This window comes from Barbus barbus (assembly GCF_936440315.1).
Source record: "Barbus barbus genome assembly, chromosome: 40".
Taxonomy (NCBI): domain Eukaryota; kingdom Metazoa; phylum Chordata; class Actinopteri; order Cypriniformes; family Cyprinidae; genus Barbus; species Barbus barbus.
Window position 1 is genome coordinate 15059517 of NC_136718.1, and position 22320 is coordinate 15081836.

A 22320-nucleotide genomic window follows, 5' to 3' on the forward strand; every position below is an offset into this window, starting at 1 on the left:
AACAGCCACGCGAAAGCTTAAATGTGTGCTGGAAAGCTAATATTATATTGATGCACTGCATCTTTATAACTTTAAATTACCCGTTTTCGCGTTCAGCCTTTTCTGTCGCTCAAAGTATAACATATAACGGGGTTTCAGTGACTGGTAAATAATGGGTGAGTTCTTCAGAAAGACCGTGAAAATGTGCATGATCCCACACTCAGACTTTTTAAGGTTCTCGGTGTGGTTTTAACGAGAATCTAGTAGGAGGGAGCTGAAGCCTTCAAAACACGCCCCTACACGCCCATCTCGTAAGCAAACTACTAGAAATGCACAACTTTCCGCTGCAAAGGAACAGACGTCTGTGCTGTTTTCGTTGAGTGAACGAATTATGAATCATTTTTTGTTCTTGTTTAATTGTATGTGTACAGCACCTCTTCGTTCCGAGCAGCATTGAGTGGGTTTGTAGTGTATAGCGCGGACCCGCTCACAGAAGACAGGATTTGATGCAGAAAGAGCCGATGTCATCTGAGGATGCAGGGCCGAGCGCGGGTTCCGCTCCGGAGGCTGCGGACTCGGCCCTACCTAGCGATTCCGCTGGAAAACACGCCGTGTCCGTTCTCTGGTCCTTTGGAAAGTGCGTCGGTGCCTTATTGCCGGTCTATCTAGCTGGATATTTCGGATTCAGTATCAGTTTAGTTTTGCTCGGTCTCCTGGTTTATATGGGATGGAAACACAGTCGCGATGGAAAACAAGCGCGACTGCAAAGCGCGATGTATTTTTTAGAAAATGAGCAGGATGTCACCACTACACGGGTGTTTAGAAATAAACGGGAATTACCGGCATGGGTAAGCGACTTTATACCCTAAATTCAGCACCGTACCCTGATAGCACACGTTCATCTCCGAGACGTCTATTTGATGTCTGCATTTACATCTGCAAGACGTATTATTTAGGGTGTTTGCTCATCTGCAATACATTTATAGGTCGTTTCCTTTTAGATGTCAAATAGACGTCTATTAGATGTCTTTAAGATGTTTATGATTTAGAATGTATGTAAAACTGACATCTGAAAGACGTCTGCCAGACGTTTGTAGACAGCAGATGCTTTCCAGATCAAGAGATCTTTAACAGACATCTTGCAGACGTACGTGTGCTATCTGGGTAGCCAACGACACATGAAATCTTCGAGAAGATAGACGTGCAGAATGTCTTGTTATTTTTGTTTACAATAAGCGCAAAAAGTGTGTATTTAGGTGCTTTCGTTGTAGTTATTTACTTATAGATTTTAAATTTTGATTCACCTACTCTTGCAGTGCAACCTACATCCCTTTAAAATAACATCTCATTTTTTGTACTTATGTTTTGTAATTACTAGAAAGTAATCAAGTAGTGACCACATCTTGATCCGTTTTAACAAATGGGCTTCATTAGTACTTATTTCAAAAGTGATTAGGTTAGTCACTAAAACATATTAGTTACTCTGCTAGTCACTCATTAACAAGTAAATATTCCATTTGTAATTGGTAACCAGTTGCATTTGAAATTTACACAGATCTGTAGTTCAGATATATCAACCATTCACTTCTGATTACTGAGTAATATTCATTGTTTACAAAACCAGTACCCATACCTGCTACTAGTTACTATCCCAATAACAAGTAAGCGTTTACCATTGTGGTTTCTGGGGGTCTGTAGTTCAGCTAACAACTTTTTCACTATACATTCAAGTGATTTAAGTTAATTGAAATATAATCATCACAAACTATCTATACTTGCTACTAGTCACTATCCTCAAAAAATAATAATAAAAAAAACATTTGTGACTGGTAACAATAGCCTTTTCCATTGAATTTTATGTGGACTGTAGCTCAGATATCAACTCTTTGATGGTAGTATTTCAGTTTTACTAGTAACTGACTACCTGTCCTTAGTTTTTATTTAGTAATATTAAAATAGTTGATGGTACCATATCAGTTTTTCTAGCAGTAGATGAATATATATACTGGTACATGTTTATTTGTATCATAGCAGTAATGATTTTAATCTTACTAGTAAGATTTTTATTTGAACTATAAAGTAGTTATTGAAACCGTTACATTTTTTTACATAAGATTGTACATACAGAAGGATTCTTTAATTTTGTTAACAGGGAACTCATAGTTTTGGTGCTATATTTATAACTATATTACAACATTATCTGTAGTCAGAATGCATGATCATACCCCTGTATTGCACCATCATCATAGCGAGAGCTTCTTTCAGTTTTCAGTTTACAGTTTTCCCCCTTTCATAAGCATCCAGCACACTCCCTGACAGAGTTCATATTTATATTCTCCTCCCTCCTTTCATCCCCCATCCCTCATTAACTTCATTACATTCCAAAGTCTGTTCAGCCCTTGCTATATTTGGACATTGAAGTATCCAACCTCATGGGACTGAGTCACCAGCAGCTAAATGGCAAAATGAACCATTTGCAACAAGAATTTGGTGAGGGGGTGATGGGAAAACATGAAGAAGTTGAAAATTGTTTGGAAAAGTATGACCTGTGGTCAGAGAAATGGTTGCGCCACTTTCCTCACATACCTCACATGTACATAGTGGCTTTTTTAACTGATGTGTTTTGTATAAACCTACCCACATCCTGTTACAAATTATATGTTTAAACTTTAAAGAGCACTACTGCAGAAATATACCTTTGTCTGGTGTCTTAGATTAAAATATATAGTTGGGAATCGTGTATGTAGAGAGTCAAGTTCAAGTAATTTATTATTGATTTATTTATAGTTAAACATCTACACTGAAATCAGAACTGACCTTTAATTAAGGTTCCTTTGCCATTGAATATTTGTTTTCAGTCATACTTTTATGATTCTTTCTTTCAACTATTGCCATACTATTTAATGGAGTACATTTTGTTAAACATTTACAAGTATTCTTGTGCTAGAATGACAGTATTTTCAAGAACTGGCTTAACTGTATATTCCTGTGTCTGCACTGCTGGTGTCTTCTCTGGAAAATGCTGGTGTTTTGTTAACAGAAGCTCTGACCTTCACAGTGTTTATTTAGTGTACAAAATAAGAGGTCTCCTTGCATACTGCATTTAAAACCATTCTGTTATATGTGTTGACATCGGAAGTCAAAGTGTACTCTTTGTTTTCCATAGGTGAGCTTTCCTGATGTGGAAAAGGTTGAGTGGATGAACAAGGTATTAAACTTTATTCAAATACACAAATGCACACATGACCGCAGCTGCTGTACTCATTGTTTGTGCTTCGTGCTCCTGAGGGCACAGCGTGTATGTTTTCAAATTCAGTCCCTGAAGATAAATAGTGGCTGCACTCCAGTCTTTGCATAATGTTTATGAAGTTGTCATTGGCGTAACAGACCTTATTTTGGAATAAAGGACCCATAGACTACATTGCAAAACCTTGTAAAATATGTGAAAATTACTAAACATTTGCTTACTTCATAGGATTTTGAATGGCCACACAAACCACAGACTTTGAGAGCTTATCAGGAAGAAAATTGCTCCCACATGATCTTTCGGATTCTTTCATTATTTCTCTTTTTAAAGCACAAAAATGTAATACTGGCTTTGAGATTTCATTAGTCTATTCACATATTAGAGCTTCTCAGAGTAGCAGGCCAGACATTTCACAGATTGTTCTTGAGTTTTCTTTACACCAGGCTTGTTGTTAGCATTGAGGCTCAAACAACCTTTTGTTTAGACAGTGAGAATAGGTAGGGTGGATTGTGGGATATGCTTCAAGCCTCACTACAAACGCACACTGCTCTTAGCCGTTACTTGAACTGATGATATTTGCAAACACCCAGTAAATGAATATGTTATGATGCAGGTTTTGTAACTGTATTTAATCATGATTTTGGTGTTAAACTAAACAGTTGCACCAGTGTATAGAAAATCTATCAGTATTTTTATTAATGCTCAATCTAAAAAGGATTTTATTAGGTTATTTTTATGAGGTTCTTGAGTACAGCAGTCCGGTAAAGAAAAAAGTGCTCTGTAGGGTTTTCCTCCTTAGTGCTTGTGATGGTTTGACTGACAAATTAGACTCATTTTGCATGCATTCATTTCAAAACATAATGCCCTAATGTTTGTGTATCTCAAAGAGTACATTATATCCAATATTTATATCATTTACTCTGAAGCAAAAGTCTCTTCATTGACTTGATATGGTCATCTTCATGAGTTTCTAACATTTCTTATTGTTCATAACTACCCCGGCTCACAGATATTGCAGCAGGCCTGGCCGTTTATTGGACAGTATCTGGAGAAGCTGCTGGTGGAGACTATTGCCCCTTCGATCAGAGCCACCAGCGCTCATCTGCAAACTCTCAGCTTCACCAAAGTTGACCTGGGCGACAGGGTATACAAATCTAGTTCTGATAAAAGAGTTATTTGCATATGTTTCTCATATTTGAATTTGATTCTCAGTTTCTGCTTATAACAGCTATTTCTTGAAAATGTAGGCCACGGACTAAGAAGTTTAAAGAAATGTTTATACTTTATTTTATTTTTTAACAGGCTGTAAAGGTAGTTGGGGTGAAGGCCTACACTGAGCATGATAAACGTCAGGTGATACTGGATCTTTATATCAGGTAGTGTTATTGGTCTCGTTCTTGGCAAACAGGTTCTCAACCTTGGAGTTGTGGATGTGTCTTTTTCATAGTATGTTTTTATATAGTATGTTTGATTATTTAAAAAAACTGACTATTTTAGATTTTATATATATATATATATATATATAGTAATTTTTCTGTATGTCTTAATTCTGTTACTTGAGGGGTGGCAAGACATTTAAGACTGAAAAAATAGGTTGATCAAAAAAAGATGAGAAGCATTGGCTTATAGCCATATTTAAATCCTTTTGGCTGTGTTGCAGTTATGCTGGAGATGTGGAGATTAACGTTGAGGTGAAGAAGTACTTCTGTAAAGCTGGAGTGAAAGGCATTCAGGTAAGGAGGAGGTCAACTTGACACATTAAATATAATAGTTAAAAGACTCATTGACTGAAACCAGTATCTCTTCCTCTATAGCTCCATGGAAAATTGAGGGTGATCTTGGAACCTCTAATTGGAGATGTTCCTCTTGTTGGAGCCGTCACCATGTTCTTCATTCGCAAACCTGTTAGTACACAATTTCCATCTTGATTACTATATCACTTCGTAATAACCCCCTCTTTTATCACACAATCTTTGTTTCTGCTTCTCTAAATCTTAGAAACTTGACATCAACTGGACTGGGTTGACCAATTTGTTAGACATACCTGGTTTGAAGTGAGTGCATTTGTTTTGTATCATTGTTCTATTTTGGTTTTATGATTTAGATATAACACAACTCCACTGGAATTTTTAATACTGTAACTCTCTCTTCTCATATGCTTCATTCATTAATAATCAGTAGAGCACTGTTCTGATTATTCAAAGTCTGCTGAGCTTCCCTCTATTCAAATAAAGCAGGGAAACATAGTCATTCATATTTATCATAGCTTAACTCATTATAATCACTCAGAAGCCATGCTTTAAAATAGTTCAAATGTATTTTGTTTGTGCTTCTGTGTCCCATTTTTTCTGTACGAACCCCTTGCATTCATTTTCAGTGCCATGTCGGACACTATGATAATGGATGCAATCGCCTCTTTCCTGGTTCTCCCCAATCGTCTCACTGTGCCTTTGGTGGCCAATCTGCACGTAGCACAGCTGCGTTCCCCTCTCCCACGGGTAACACTTCACTGTGCTTTAATGGAGTATTTAACTATGTTAACCCTCTTATTTTAACTATTCAAGATCCATCAAGTGTACTTTAATACTCCATAGTTTCATTATGCATGCTTGTCCAGTGTAGCTGCTTCATAATGTTGAACTGCAAGGGCGTGTTCTCATTTACATAATTACATATGTTAATTAAAGAATAGTTCACCCTGAAATGAAATTTGCTGAAACTCATCCTCAGGTCATCCAAAAAATGTAGATGAGATTGTTTCTTCATCAGGACAATGGATACTCTGCAGTGAATGGGTGCCGTCAGAATGAGTTTAAACGGCTGATAAAAACATCGCAATAATCCACAAGTAATCAACATAATTTTAGTCCATCAATTAACATCTTGTGAAGCAAAAGCCTTCATCCTTAAGATGTTTGTAAATTAAAGCTGTGGCTTTCAGCTAAAATACCTGCATAATATTGTTTTCTCGCAACGGTTTAAAAGTTAAAATAATAAAAGTTTCTTACAAACACACAGCTTTTCACTTCACAAGAGATTCGTTGATAGACTGGAGTCATGTGGATTTCTTGTGGATTATTGTGATGTTTTTATCAGCTCATTCTCATTCTGATGGTACCCATTGACCATAGAGAATCCATTTATGAGCATGTGAAGTAAATATTCAGCAAATTTTATTTTTGTGTGAACGATTCCTTTAAGGCATGCCTCTTGCACTCTGCTCACACTTGTTTTGTGTTTTCCCACAGGGTATAGTGCGTATCCACTTGCTGGAGGCAGAAAACCTTGCTGCCAAGGATAACTACATGAAAGGTGTAATATCTGGGAAGTCTGACCCCTATGCAGTGCTACGGGTGGGCACGCAGACCTTCACCTCCCACCATGTGGACAACAACCTTAATCCTCAATGGAGGGAGATGTACGAGGTCAGAGAGAGATGTGTATGGATAGCGTGTGATCAGTGTGGTTGTTAGTTCTGAGGAAGTGGAAGCTGTGGTTTTTTGAGTTTCTAACACTATGTAGGTGTTTACTGTGTTGTGACTCTTGTAACTGCTGGCAACAGCAAGAAAAAACAGAGTGTGATAGTGCAGTATGTGACTATCATGTGCTGAGATCAGATGAGCTTAGAGCAAAAGCACAAGCTCACAGAAACATCTGATAATTGCAAGATTCTGTATTCCAAATCTTCAAGATGTTTTGAAGCATTATTGTTCTAAGTCAGCAATGTGCTTCATGCCATTTGTCACATATTTTATAGCTACGCACATGTGCATTTCTGTGTGACTGTATGTTTTTGTGATTGTTAGGTCATTGTTCATGAAGTACCTGGTCAGGAGCTGGAGCTGGAGGTGTTTGATAAAGACCCTGACCAGGATGACTTTCTTGGGAGGTATTAATTCATTAATAATATAATCATATCATAGTATAATAATGAATAATTATACAAATATAATAATAAATAAATATATAAATAGTTAAGTTGAGTTAAAGAAATATATTACAAATATAATAAATCTTTATTAATATAAAAATGCTATTCTATTTTTTGTCTTTCTCTATTTTCTCATCATTTTTGAGACTGAAGCTGGATTTAGGTATTGTAAAGAAAGCAGTTCTTTTGGATGAGGTACATCTTGTGGACTAATTCTTGTTTATACATACACACACTCACGTATATAAATATGTGTGTGTACACACACACACACTTATACAGTCTATATATATATATATATATATATATATATATATATATAGATATATATAATTTTTTTTGTTGAATTTCTATTTTCTTTTGTTGATTTTTTACACCAAAAACCTTTTTCATTATTGTTCTGTATTATGCCTTTTAAATCAGTGGCAAACATATTTATTTCACCTCCCTAACTGTTTTTCAGTTATGCAGTTTGTATTGTTTATAATAGTAATATATTGCTTTTTGCTGTGTTTGTAGTGGTACACTTTAAAGGACGCACCATCAGGTGAGATTCATCTCAAGCTAGAATGGCTCTCTCTGCTGTCCTCTGCAGAGCGCCTAAACGAAGTAAGCTCTTACATGACAAACTATAAAAACTGTGTATTTCTTGATATTCTCCTTTAATTTCAAGACTAAACCCTTTTATCAAATATAGGTGCTGGAGAGGAATAAAAACATTACGATATATGGTAAGACAGCAGATCCTCCTTCTGCTGCTATTTTGACTGTTTATCTGGACCGGGCACAAGATCTACCTGTAAGTTTGTAGTCTGCTCCGCTGTTGCCCTTCTTTCAGCATTTATTGTTTTGTTCAAATAGTGCTTAAAATGTTGATGTTATTCAGTAGGATGTGTTTCTATTCAGTTTAAGAAAGGTAATAAGGACCCCAGCCCCATGGTGCAGATTTCTGTCCAGGATACCACCAAAGAGAGCAGGGTATGAGGTCATTGTTATACCATATGGGTAAAGTTTATGGTATGTTTATACCTTTTGGAGTCACTCTTCCATATATATTTTCTCATTAATTAAAAATCCAGACGGTGTATGGGACTAACAATCCAGTATGGGAGGATGCCTTTACATTTTTTATTCAGGACCCACGCAAACAAGATATCCACATCCAGGTACAGTATAATCACTGTGATTGCAAAATATTAAATCTAGAGTTATATTAATTTACCCCTTTTCATGATGTAACTGCAATAATAATGCAAGAGCTCATTTAATTGTGTATAAATACATATAAACAAATTTCTTCACTGTAATTGCTTCCATCTGTCCCAGGTGAAGGATGATGACAGGGCTTTGACTCTGGGAAGTTTGTCTATCCCCTTGTCCCGTCTGCTCTCCAGTGCTGAGCTCAGCATGGATCAATGGTTTCAGCTAGAAAAGTCCGGACCGGCCAGCCGTATCTACATCACAGCTATGCTGAGGGTAAGATAAGACAGATTGATTTTGGTTATTAAAAACTTGAGGACACGTAATGTAGGAGTTGTATGTTTCAGGTGTTGTGGCTGAATGAAGAAGCCATCCTTACCACACCTGTGACTCCATTACCCGGAGATGGAGATACTGAATCAGAAGTGTCTTCAGGGGTATCAAAAGTGACTCTCACTTCAAAACGTCCCAAGCACACTAGTCCAGACAGCAATTTTGCATCTGAGGTGAGCTTCTAAAGAAGTGTAGATCTTGAAACTATAAGATTGAAGTTATCATTCTTTGTAATCATCCCATGTTCAATATAGGGTGTTCTGCGGATCCACCTGGTAGAAGCCCAGAGTCTCATCGCTAAGGACAATTTAATGGGCGGGATGGTGAAGGGAAAGAGCGACCCGTATGTGAAGATCCGAGTGGGAGGACTGGCGTTCAAGAGTCAGGTCATCAAAGAGAACCTCAACCCCATCTGGAATGAACTTTATGAGGTATGCATGCTAATTTATTTCATGTGTAACATGGAGGGATATGGCTTTTTTCTTAAAACACAAGGATTATATCTTGTCTAGCTGATTTCTGCCTAAAGAGTCACTTCATTCAATCATTCCTTTTTGACTCTGGAAAATGAAATGTCCCCATTGCAAAGGGATATTTATTAGCAATGCATACCTGTCTGCTTGTATTGTAGGTGATCTTGACCCAGCTGCCAGGTCAGGAGGTGGAGTTTGACCTTTATGATAAAGACATTGATCAGGATGACTTCCTTGGCAGGTGAGGTGGCTACCTTCCTCGTCTGCTTTCAGAATTTTATGCTGAAGTTTTATTATAGTAGCTTACTGATTCTTAATAAGGAAAAACAAAACAAGCTAAAAATCTCTTACACTTCTGTTTAAAAGTTTGGGGTTGGTACGTTTTTTTTAGTGTTTTTGATAGAGGTCTCTTATGCTAACCCAGGCTGTATTTATTTGATTACAACTTCAATAAAACAGTAATATTTTGAATTTTATGATAAAAGTTTATATATATATATATATATGTTTTAAAATGTAATTTATTCCTGTGTGCTGAATTTTAAGCAGCCATGAATCTAGTCTTCGGATGACAGAAATCATTCTAATGTTAATATGATGCTCAAGTAGCAGTTCTTCTTATTATCAATGTTGCAAACAGATGTGCTGCTTAATATTTTTATGGAAACCATGATACAATGATAATGAATAGACAACTGAGAGCCATGTGACAGAGCCATGCTTATGAGACTTTATTATTTAAAAAAACACCTATCAAATGTAATAAAACCTGTGTGATGTTATTGAACTCATAGCACATAAAATATATCCCTTCAAGATATATGCTGACTTTATTGATTGTCCAAATATTTCTTTAAAAGATACATATTTGTATTTCTGTTTTGCTCAGGCCTAATATATATTTTAATGTATATGAAGTAGTGAGTTACAGTCTGAGGATGGATAGCTTTAAGGGTATTGAATGTACAATTATATTGTACTGTACATTTATGTTAAGAACATGCTAGTGATCTCTGATTCGTTTCAAAGTGGCTGTTAAGATTGTGTGTTGCAATGTTTTGGCTAGTGAATCAAGAATCATTTCTTCGGATTTGTTGATGAATGTTAGTATTGTTCCTGCATTGATTTATTTTCTGGTTGCAGGGTTAAAGTGAGTCTCAGAGACCTCATCAGTGCTCAGTTTACTGATCAGGTGAAGCTCTCTCTGTTTTTACATATATCATTCAGCATTTTGTTTTCTTTTTATACTGTCTATATCTGGTTGTGTGCTTGTTTACACCTATTTATGCCTGTGTCCTGCTGCAGTGGTATACTCTAAATGATGTGAAGTCTGGAAGGCTTCATCTTGTTTTGGAATGGGTGCCTAAAGTTTCAGAACCCACCAGACTTGAACAGGTAATGTGCTTTTATTATATATGCTTTAATTGTTCATCCGAATTCAATAATGTCAACTGATTTTGTGATTTTTGTATTCAGATCCTACATTACAAATATCGTCAGTCTTACCTGAATAAAACAGTTCCTTCTGCTGCGCTGCTTTTTGTGTATGTTGAGAGAGCACATGGTCTGCCTGTGAGTTTCATTTTATTTTCATTCAAATATTTGAATTATTTCTTCACAGCTTAATTTGCATTAGCTTATATTTAGCATCGACTTTGCTTCAATGAACTGAATATGTTAGCACTGAAAATGTACTGTTGTTTCCAGTTAAAAAAAAGCGGGAAAGAGCCAAAAGCAGGAGCAGAATTGTCCCTCAAAAATATATCCTACCGGACCAAAGTAAGATCCTCAAATCCTGACACATTTATACTGCTGTTATTAAACTATCAAAGACTCACAAAGGAATCATGTCTCCCCCTCAAGGTTGTCAATCGCTCGACTTCTCCACAGTGGGATGAAGCTTTTCATTTCCTGATTCATAATCCAATAGAAGACACACTTATAGTCAAAGTGAGAAACTGTTTTACAGTAAATGTTGATTTTAAGGAGTGAAATTATGTCAGAACGTTTCCTGCTCTGGAGTGTATTTAATATGAATTGGGTGTGTGTTTGTAGCTCTCTCACAGCTGGGGTCAGGCTCTGGGCTCTCTTGTGCTTCCTATGAGGGAGCTGCTAGATGAGAAGGATCTGGTGCTGGACCAATGGTTCAGTCTGGATGGAGCTATGCCTGAAAGTCAGATTTTGCTGAGAGCTGAACTCAAGGTTAGAAATCACACACATATTCAACATGTGCTGAACAGCAGGACATGCTTACATTCAGCTAGAATGAAGTCTATTATACAGACAGCTGTGTTTCAACATGCACATACTTGTAGTGTATTGTATTCAACATGGAATTAAACACAATTGCTAGACTACTGTTCATTTTTTTTAAGTAATTAATGCTTTTCTTCAGCAAAGATGCATTAAATTGCTCAAATGTGACAGTAAAGACATTTATAATGTGCTCTTTTAAAATGTGTATTCATCAAAGAATCCTGAAAAAAATCTGTCATGGTTTTCACAAAAGTGGAACAGCTGTTTTCAACATTGCTAACAATGAGAAATGTTTATTGAACATGAGACCAGCATATTTTAATGATTTCTAAAGAATCTAAATTCTAAAGAAGACTGCAATCTGAGCTGCTGAAAATTCTGCTTTGTCATCACAGGAATAATCTGCACTTTGCAGTATAGTCAAATAGAAAACAGTAACTTTAAAATGTTTTACAATATTACTGTTTTTACCGCATTTTTGATCAAATAAATGCAGCCTTGGTGAGCATAAAATGCTTCTTTCAAAGCCATACACTTTTTGTTGGTAGTATAAATAAAACAAAAACATCTTGTCTGTTAAAAAGCTCCTAGACAGCAAGTTGGCTCAATGTAGCGATGCAGAGGATTCAAGTCATGGAGACACAGCTGCTGCAGCCAATAGTGAGCTCCGACACAGAAGTGTGCCCGTCCAAGGGTGAGCTCAAGAGGAGCTGTATTTAATTTGCAACAGTATATTAGTGTTCATAAGCAGAACCAAACAGTAACTGACATTGACGTGTGTCGCTTTATTTGTGTGGATGGATGTAAATACAGAGGTGAGGATGCCAGTTCAACTGGGAAGGCCCAGGTGAAACTCTCTGTTGCCTATTCATCTGAGGAGAACCGACTGGTCATTACCGTCCATGCCTGCAGGTAAGTGTCATACAAGTAAAATGAAGACCGATCAATGAATAATGCTACTAAAGGTGACCATTAAAAACTACTCACTTTATTTTGGTAATCAACCAATTATTGAACACTTTCAGTTGCTATATAATATAATATAATATAATACAACTATATCTTGGATATATATGTATAAATAATAAAACAAATTATGAACAAAAATCTAAATATTATATAATATAATATAGTACATATTCTTAGTATATAATTAAATGTTTACATTTTATGTTGAATAAAATATAAAATTACTATAAAGTTATATTTCCTTGAAACAAAAAATGACTAATGCATCTTTAATATAACAGTATGTAAAAAAAAAATATATATATATATATATATGTGTGTGTATATTATGAAACAAAAAAATATTAATATATATTTTAATATTCTAAATGTATAATAAATAAATATATATATACCTGCAAAATAAATAATAATACCATATAATGGTCATTTTAATAAATTATCAAATAATTTAACAAGCATAAAAATTTATCTTTAAGGCTGAAAAAGAGCCTTATTACGAGCTATGGTCCTCAGGTTTTTTTCTTTCGTAATTCTGTATTCTTGCACAGGAACTTGCCATCCTTTTCTAAGGATCCTCCAGACACGTACATCTCATTTATTCTACTTCCGGACAAGAACCGGAGCACCAAAAGGAAGACCAGTGTTAAGAAGAAAAGCCTCAAACCTGAGTTCAGTGAGAGGTTAGTAGGAACATTCATCAAATCACTATCTGATGACACCGAGATCCGAATGTTCACCATCTTTCACTCGCTCCTACAGATTTGATTTTGACATGTCACATGAAGAAGCTAAGCAGAAGCATCTTGAAGTGTCTGTCAAGAACAGCGTTTCCTTCATGAGTCGTGAAAAAGAGCTTCTTGGCAAGGTATTCATCATGTGACGAGTCAGATAACAACACCCACAGACATTACAGACCATCTTTACATTACTAAATTTCAATTTGCATTCTGTTTCAGCTTCAGCTAGACTTGAGTCAGCTGGATCTCAAGGCAGGAGTATCACAGTGGTATGTGCTGTACAGTTGTAGATTACTCTGAGATTACACAGTGTTTGCTTACATCTATTCTTATTTGTATAATTTCAGGTATGACTTGTCACATGAGACCAACTGACTTACTGGTCTTCCCATGTTGACTTCATTTGCAATCGTTTAAAGTGGAGGACGATTTCACAGATATTATCCTGACACTTGCAGAGGGTCCTAGAGCAGGCTGTCAGGACTAAGATTGCATCATGGAATTGCTGTGCAACTAGCTTTCACCCAAATATTGCCTGCTTGATTTCCATCTTAAACAAATGATGTTAGCACAAGAAGGCTATGAGGGCGCCACCTTCAGTCAACACAGCAACAGTTGGAGAAATTTTACATTTTTAAGTATTTAATTTGTAGCTTTTTGAGCTCCTGCACTTTATGGGTCATTGAGAATGCAGCAATGAGAAGTTGGAGCTTCTGTTCAGCTGTAATTTTTCAGTGTTTATTGCATTTCATTCCAGCATTTCAACAAAAAATTACTTCTGGAGTAGATTAGTTCCAGATGAAATTGCAAAATATTAGTATTCTGATTTTTATTTTTATTTAAAGGAAGTCTATGAAGAAGGATTCTTTTTTTATTGTTTCCTCATTGAAATCTAATAAGTGTTCAGTTATTATCTGAACATTTCTTTATATCTTTGGTTCACATATTTTAGCCTCATGATTGTGACTACACTTTTCATTTTACACATATCAAAAACGTGTCAATCACTGTGCAAAGTGTGTACTTTCCCAAAGATTTAAAATATTTTATATATGTATGTTTGAACCAAAAGGCAGCATGAATATTTGAAATTTAAGTGCCAATGAGTCTCTGAGAGACAGACGCTCAAAAATGTTACAAAAATGCTTGAGTCCTGTCTTGAAGAACAGAATTAGTTCCTCCTGAGAAAGAGACTTGAATAAACAGGCATAGGAGGACAAGAGAGATGTTTCTGACATTGAAATGTAGTGCTTCTGCACCCTATTAACCACAGCCTGTATTGCAGTTTTAATAAATATGCCATTTGCACTTTAAACAGAGATTTGTTTTATTTTTTGATGTTGAGATTCAACATGCCTTCGGTACATTTATATTTAAATATTTCAGTTTCTTTATTCATAATGAATTAGCCAATTATGTTCAGAATAATAAACAGCTGTGATATTCACTGTTCCGAAAGAGAATAGTAGTAGGCTCAGCTAAAGCCAAACAGTCATGAATAAAGTCGTTGAAATGCCACAGAGGGGGGTTAGTGGGATTCCCAATTAGTGATGCTGTAATTCCTGCGTCCGCCAGCAGATGGCTACAGAGAGAAAACCCCAGTCATTCAACTTTACCCTAGCGATGTGATGTTCAGTTTGTAGACTTCATACTAGAGGGTGGATGGGATCAGTCGCATGTCGATGGCTTTCATTGTGGACGCAGCGAGTTAACAGATGAGCACTAACCGGGAAAATACCCAAAATACATCAAAAACAAAAATCCACAGCATAAACAAGAGAAGAGAAACAACAGAAAAAGAAGAAACAAGAGGACTGGATGCTTGACATGGATTGTCCAGACATCTGCAATACAATACTTTTTAAGAGGACATCAGAGTGATACTTTTTAGTTAGATTATTTAAATCTAAGGCATTAGATATCTCATCATTTTTTAACGTTCATGCCGATTAGGAATCGGTTCTGAAACGGATCACTTTATCTTTTTTAACTTTTTTTTAAACACAAAACCAAACAAAAGTGGAATGTGATCGCAGGTATTGGATGTATATTGGATTTATAAAGGGCGCCGGCAGGCAAAGAGTGAATTAGACACAGAGCATCTGAATCCTGGATCTGGACAACATTATAAAAGTCAAATATGGGGAATATTGAGAGTGTGGACGGGCAATCTGAGATGAAGCATCATATCATGCCCTTGAAAGTTCCCATGCCTGACCCAACAGAGCTAGAGGAAAGATTTGCCATTGTTTTGGTGAGTATGCGGTCAAAATATACAGCAGTAGGCTATATAGTGTTTTTACTTTAATATATTGAAAACTTTTACTTTAACGCGTTTAAAATATTGACTTAACATCACGTTTGTTTTCACTTATGTACGTAGCAGTAGTGTGTATTTACATGAAATCATAATTTTCATAGTTCATAGGTTAATTCCTTCATTTAAAATTTACATTTATGCATTTAGCAGACGCTTTTATCCAAAGCGACTTATATTGCATTCAAGTCACAGTTTTTAATTTTTTTTTTATCAGCTGTTAACTATTAAATAACTATTATTGTTTTTTCTCCAGTGTTCCTAACGGTAGTGTTTAGCATCTCAAACTTCACAGTGATCAACAGATAATGGCATCGCATAGTTGAGCTAAAGGGACGTGTTGACATTTCTTTGATATGTTCCGTATGTCAGAAGCTTTATGACTTTCTCAGATGTTTCCACCCCCATCTTGTTACTCGCACGCTTCTCTTCTCCTCAATCCTTTTGTCTCTGAAGCTTCACAAGCGCTGATAAATGATGTGAAACGGGCACACAGGCACAACATTCACTTTACATCCCAAAAGTTTTGTTTGGTAAATTGACATACAGGCAAAGAGCGTAATTTAGTGAGGGGTGTAATGTAATTCATCTTCTCATAAAGCGCAGCATTTTCTGAATTCCCCCAAAACTCCTACGAGCGAGAGATGGTGAGAGATCCGCCTCCTTCCCTCTCTCTCTCTCTCTCCATCCAGCGACTGGTGTGGGGTTTTCGCAGATATTTGTGTTGAACACACGCTTACATGTCTTTGTGAATCTGACATTATGAGTCAATCAGGCGTGTTTATGTAATACAGTAACTGAATCATAACATCGTAACATTTGGAAACATTGCCCCAATCTGTCAAACAGTCCTTGTAGTTTTTTTAGTCTGTTAGATACTAAATTGATTTCAATCTTTATTAATGTACAAATAGACTCAGTTAGATGCTGTGAGGTGTATAATGTACATATTTAAACTGTAATGAGGAGATTGCTAGTCAGTGATAAAGTGTTCTGGGTGGTTACCAGTACATTCTATTATAGAATTTATTTAGAATTTTTTATTTATTTTGATTTATTGATCAAAGAGTTGAAGTTTAACAACAAAGTGACCTCATTTTCTCCATACTGGACCGGTGATGGAAAGACTGACTATCCCAGGGTGGGTCCGAGGTCAGTTTTAGAGCCTTGCCGGCAGTCTTCTTTAACTGTGGCCAGATTTCCTCTCACTGCTTTTACTTTGTGGGAAAGCATAACATTTTGAGTCACATTTGTGTTTCAGTGCGGTTATCGGATGACAGCATGTACTGGGCTCTGTCTGTCCCGCTCGACAGATAAAGGTGTGTCTGGTGGAGCGCTCTCCACTCAGGAAAAGGCCTTCGGCTTCACGCTATGGTACTGATTAGAGTCAAGCAGGTTGAGAGTGTTTCCTCCATCATGGAGGTATCATTGCAGCCTGAACAAAAAAAATAATTCCCCAGCAGTCATTTATAAAAAAACAAATACGAAAAGGATATTCTGACAGTCACAGCCTCTCTTTTACATGTATTTATAACTTTCCTGACGGCATACATCATACAATCAGTGATGTAACTCTCCTTCCCTCATTTCCGCATTTGATTTCCTGTGTGCTACTGCTTGTGCTGCACATTTAGCTCAGTGTGAGATTGTGTCTGCTAGTACTATCTCCCTTCCCTCAGACACACGCTCTCAGACGGGTAGCGCATAATGATGTCATAGGTGTAGGCCGTGCCAGTGCTGTAATAACCGTGCAATGATGGCTTTAACAGAAGCTTAGCACACATGAGGGCGGGCTGTGCATGGAGATGGATCAGGGGATGAGACCCCTGGGTTACATCAGACAACTTCATGCGGCCCGCTAATAAAATGCTCGGTTCGGGCCTAACCGAGCGCATGTGCCTCGTGCATCGTTTTGCTCTTTTTCCTTTGTCTGGCTGATCCTGACTCTGCTTCTTCTCAGCTCTCTGTGGCTGGAAACAGCTGCCTAACATTTTTCCCTCGTTTGCAAAAGGAAATTGCATTGTGGAGCTGGCTGCGGCCAGTTTCTCCAGTGGTGCCTTGAGAGTTTGGCTACTGGCTTTCTTGATGGTCTCAATGTAGACTATTGCTTTGGTCACGCAGCCTTCAGACTGAAGATCATGATTTTCTTTTTTCAAAGTAGCTACAAAGTAGCATCATGACTGAATATGAATATATATCAGATTTCATGAAGACTTAAAGGATAGTTTACCAGAAAAATGAAAATTCTGTCATCATTTACACACTTCAGGGGAAGAAAATGCTGACAGAATTATCTCTTTAAAAGTTTTTTTTTTTTTTTTTGGAAGCTTACAAAGTTAAAGTCAACATGAACGCTTGTTTACTTTCTTAATCCGTTCCTGGGGCCTGTACCATGAAGCCGGATTAGCTGGCTAGCCAGGTCAATTTCAGTTTAGTTTGCACCCATCCTGGGTTTTAGGTACCATGAAAGTGGCTTGGCTTTTAGCTGCATTCATTGCCATAGTAGCTAACACTCCACAGCTAACCTGCTCCGGGGCCGGTTATGCTCTGAGTTAGAGATCGCAAACTGGACCAATTGGACCAATCAGATGTGAGCAAAGTGACACATGTCTAACACAAACAAGTCACTCCCCCAGTTTCTCTTCCTACAAATTAAAGGTCACTAGTACTAAAATAATTGTCTGGCTTTAATGATAATTACTTGGAGTTATTTTATATGATTTATATTATTGTTAATACATTACACACAAGCAATTTTAGTTTAACAGTTATTATAAATCATTTATTTTAAATGAATGTTAATATATACAGATTGTAATAAGTTGTAGAATCAATAGATAATGCTTTAAAAAAGACTTAATGTGACCTTACATATTCGAGTCTCTATATAAACTAATTTAACAAGTTTCACTTGTGACTGCACTTATAAAGCAAGATCATTTCTCTTATTTGTCCTCTTTCGTGAACAAGTACTTTTTTCATTGTAAATGCATTTAAATTTATCACATCCTTCAATCTCTTAACCTTTAACAAAACTTTTAACCTTTATCCTTTAACCAAGGCTCATGATTGGTTGTTCACCAGTGATGTCACACATTCATGTGCACATGCTCCACAAAGTCAGGATCAAAGCCTGAGTTGACAAAGAAAGCTGATGATCAGCATCATGGTACCAACAAAGCCGTATTGGAGTGGTTTGGTTTTGTCAACTCTAAACTAATCCTGTAACTCTGAATTTGTTCATCTGCCATCATGGTACAGGCCCCTGGTCTTACTGTGCATGATTCATCGACACATGTTTTAACAAATAAAAATGTTTGTGTGCATAATTTTCATTGAAATGTAGGCTCCACCTCTTTTTTGGCTGTCATCAACACTTCTCCTCCAACCACCTGGCTCCATTCTGGCTTTTAACGATCCAATCAATTTACAATTTGTTATCTTGGCCAACATTCTTTTTTTCGTTAAATGTTCTTTTTTAAATAAGTCAATCATGAAATATATCTTATTTATATTTTCAGTTTTAATTTTCAATTTAGTTGAAGTTTTAGTAATTTTGTTATTTGCTTTAGTCGTTATTTTCATTTCTATTTAAAATGTACTTATTTTTATTTCAGTTTTAGTAATTTTAGTACTTTTCAGTTACTTCCAAAGTCAACATTTCAAAATATTATTTAAACTATTTAAGTTTAAATTTTTCATTAAAAAATATATATTTTTTATATTTATTTTTATAATTATATGACTTATTTCACAAGTTACTTGTGAAGCTGTTTTTTTCTTTTACCGACATAAGTGATGTAAACATGCAAGGAGAACAGTGTAAACCTGAAATTTCCCACTAAATCTGACCTGACATCTCAAAAAATGAATTATTATTTGGAGGTGTACTCCTATAATGGATTTTTGTCCATTTTAACGTCTGTAGTGCAGCTTTAAACAATGTAGGTGGAACCCTAAATCCATATGGAATATTCTATGGTAATGCAACACTCTTACGCCTCACTCTGTGTCTGAAACTTAAGTTGGGGTCTGGCTTCCTAGCTAAACTTCTCCATATGGGCCTTTGTTTTGTTAAAGAGACAGGAGGTGTAATTTTTTTTTTTTTCCAGAGGTGCAGCGAAGGAGAGGGAGTAGATGTGTGTGTGATATCCTCTTTCAAAGTGCTCCCGCTCGACTGCACCACGGTGGATTCCTGTGGTCTGCTCTCGGTTAAAGCCACGGGAGAACTTTAGAGAGGGAAAATTCCCTTTGAACTGGCTGTCAGCCACTATGCTCCGTTGTAATGACTTTACCAACACTTTTAGCAGAATGTCGTACTGTAGGACTGTTTCAAAGGCCGCTGGGCTTATTTTCTTGTTTATCTACTTTGAAGTATAGACACCAAAAGAGATTTGCAGTCTTGGATATCGTAGTAAATTGCTTTTTGCGATTCACAGAGCTTTATGGTGTGCGTGAGTGTTTAAGAGCGAGCTTTGCCACACAGGAAGAGGCAACACTGACCTTCCAGCCCCGTTTCTTGTCAGTGTGACCCCTGACACTGCGCTGTCTGTCATGTCACAGTATTTGATAGATGTCACTCAAGTGGAACTAATGGAGTCAAGCTGTGGCCCCTGTTTATGGGACATTAAACCTAAATCATTTTCATTAGTGTGGCCCGTGCTTCGTTTATCTGCTCTGTGTGTCTGGTCAGCCTGCTTTCGAGCCCGAGTGCTTCTAAAAAGCCTGCAGGTGGGGAGGAATCGGCCATTGTTTGTTTGTTGAGCCTCAGATTCATGCTGTGGGAGTATACATCTGTCTCTCCAATGGCCCCATCACAATGTTCGAGATGGGATGTCTGAGGCTCCTCTCTGTAGGCATCCTTGTCCTACACAAAAACACACAGACTCTTATGCATGTGTGCAGACTCACATGCATTCAAGTCTGACAGGTTTTTTTCTGTTGTGAGGTGAATTTATCAGGTTTAACTCATTCTTTATAGTTGCTCATTGGGTATTTGTTGATATATATGATATACAGTGCCATATATGTTATTTGCAATAGGTTGAACAATATATGCAATTTTACATTTGCATGTTTTATATTTGACCATAGGTGTGTGTCGGTGTTTGTGTGTGTGTGGGTCAGGCTGCTCTCTTGCAGCTGTGTTGAGGGTCCATTCTGAGCAGTGGTTTCCTCTCCTGCACAATGGAGGCTCTGTGAGTGTGTGTTGTTTTAGAGCAAGGGCCTCTCCCCCTGAGCCCTTTGTGCTCGTTTCTTTTACTATAGAGGTCTTAGGAACTGCTGCAAGAGTTCTTACTTGCAGAAAAATGCCATTTTAGCACACGTCTGAAAATAAATGTTGTTTCATTTTCAACAATATCACGCCACTCGTGATAATGACAAGTATGTAAACCAAAACATCCTCTATCTGGGCTCCTTTTCTTAGGCTCACATTCAGAAAAAGTGTACTCCCGTTGTTCCATGTATTTTAAGGTTGGCAGGACCGAGTGGGTGGTGACTCTGTGCTAGAACTCACCATTATTATTATCTCAGGGTGAATTTACTCACCACACCATCATGACACGGGCGGTGGCCCTGGTGGCCTCCTTAGCTAGACATTGTGTTTAACTTTCTTCAAGATTCTGCAAAGCAAGTTTCACAAGTTTCAACATTTGGAGCTTTTTCTATGGCTTTTTCATGGATAGACTCCCTACTGCTTCATGCTAAGTAATGTGACACAACATATAGGTGCTTTTTCTTTGAGATTATTAATAATAAATAAATAAATGTTTTGTAAAAATACTTAAAATGAGATCAATTTACTTTGCACATGTATTAATTTAATTTAGTGCTGTCAAATGATTAATCGCAATTAATCGCATCCAAAATAAAAGTTTTTGTTTACATAATATATGGATATGTACTCACTGTGTATATTTATTATGTATATATAAAGACACACACATAAAGCATATGTTTTGAAAATATTTACATATATATTTATATTCATAGAATTTATAATATATATAAACGGAACATATTTTTCTTAAATATATACATAATTAATGAATGAATGGTTGAACATAAAAGAGAATTCTTTCAAAAACATTATTCCAAATATATATATATATATATATATATATATATATATATATTAGAGCTGCACAATTAATCAAATTTTTAATCGCGAATACGATTATGGATGCCACGATTACATAATCGTTCAATGCCGCTATTACAAAATAAATAAACAATTAAAGAGGTTTAACAAACTCAAACACACTGGATAAAAGACATTTTGTCTAACTGATAGTCGTTGTCACTCTGTTGTGCATGATAGATATAAACGTCAAACGTGCCATACTGGCCTTTTATCCGCTCGCCTCAAAAGAAAACAGCGCAGCGCGAATTTACAGCGCATGCGTTTATTACAGTGAACAGTCGGGATCACGCGCTAAACAACGCTGTGAAATCCAGTAAGAAGCACTCGAGTTCAGCGCAGAGTTCTCCAGTACAAATCACGTCTCTTTAATTTAAACTAGTTTAAAGCCAAATAAATCGGAGCTGTTATTCTCATCAACACTGATGCAGAAAGCAGCAGAAACAGTGCAACAACGATCCAGTTAGAAGACGTTTCAATACACAAATCACCCACATTTACCATAGGTGACAGAAAAGCAGGATATTCATATTATATTATTAATATACTAAGCCTATGTTAAAGGAGTAATGGAATATAATTACATTATTTTGTTAATTATTCTATCAGTTGATGTGGATTTGTCTTTAGGCTACTGTTTTTCAATGCAAACACCATATAGTTAGGCTACTTTTTTACCATGGTAATGAGGTGCTGTACTTTTGGTTGTGTATAAAAGATGAGGCTGTTACAG

General features: G+C 36.6%; 2 protein-coding genes across 8 annotated transcripts in view; both read left to right on the forward strand.

Annotated features, from left to right (window-relative positions):
• Positions 1–274: 274 nt before the first annotated feature.
• On the forward strand, positions 275–14448 carry LOC306860015 (extended synaptotagmin-1-like). Of its 2 annotated transcripts, XM_079401533.1 has the most exons (31): positions 275–827; positions 3146–3187; positions 4236–4370; positions 4529–4602; positions 4887–4959; positions 5041–5130; positions 5225–5280; positions 5604–5724; positions 6475–6651; positions 7033–7115; positions 7304–7352; positions 7677–7766; positions 7855–7956; positions 8064–8135; positions 8237–8323; positions 8484–8633; positions 8705–8863; positions 8945–9121; positions 9322–9404; positions 10307–10355; positions 10469–10558; positions 10640–10735; positions 10871–10942; positions 11027–11113; positions 11219–11365; positions 12004–12113; positions 12233–12331; positions 12940–13071; positions 13151–13256; positions 13348–13397; positions 13476–14448. In XM_079401533.1, the coding sequence occupies exons 1-31, from the start codon at positions 486–488 to the stop codon at positions 13501–13503; spliced, it is 3228 nt and encodes a 1075-aa protein (XP_079257659.1). In that variant the 5' UTR covers positions 275–485; the 3' UTR covers positions 13504–14448. The 2 variants fall into 2 exon arrangements, with proteins under 2 accessions (XP_079257659.1, XP_079257658.1); XM_079401532.1 differs by having other exon boundaries at positions 13348–13563.
• A 299-nt stretch (positions 14449–14747) lies between these two features.
• LOC306859921 (formin-like protein 3) overlaps positions 14748–22320 on the forward strand; it is a 45133-nt gene continuing 37560 nt past the window's right edge. For all 6 annotated transcript variants that reach the window (XM_079401328.1, XM_079401329.1, XM_079401330.1 and 3 more), the window contains exon 1: positions 14748–15382. In XM_079401328.1, the coding sequence (XP_079257454.1) occupies positions 15269–15382 (114 nt within the window). In that variant the 5' untranslated portion in view covers positions 14748–15268. The remainder of the gene's footprint in view (positions 15383–22320) is intronic.

Bases quoted from the DNA above. Each gene is read 5' to 3' on its own strand.
- LOC306860015 (XM_079401532.1), top strand. From the start codon at position 486: ATGCAGAAAGAGCCGATGTCATCTGAGGATGCAGGGCCGAGCGCGGGT. The intron at 3,188-4,235 runs GTATTAAACTTT...CCCGGCTCACAG, and splicing joins AGGTTGAGTGGATGAACAAG to ATATTGCAGCAGGCCTGGCC. The intron at 13,072-13,150 runs GTTAGTAGGAAC...TCGCTCCTACAG, and splicing joins AAACCTGAGTTCAGTGAGAG to ATTTGATTTTGACATGTCAC.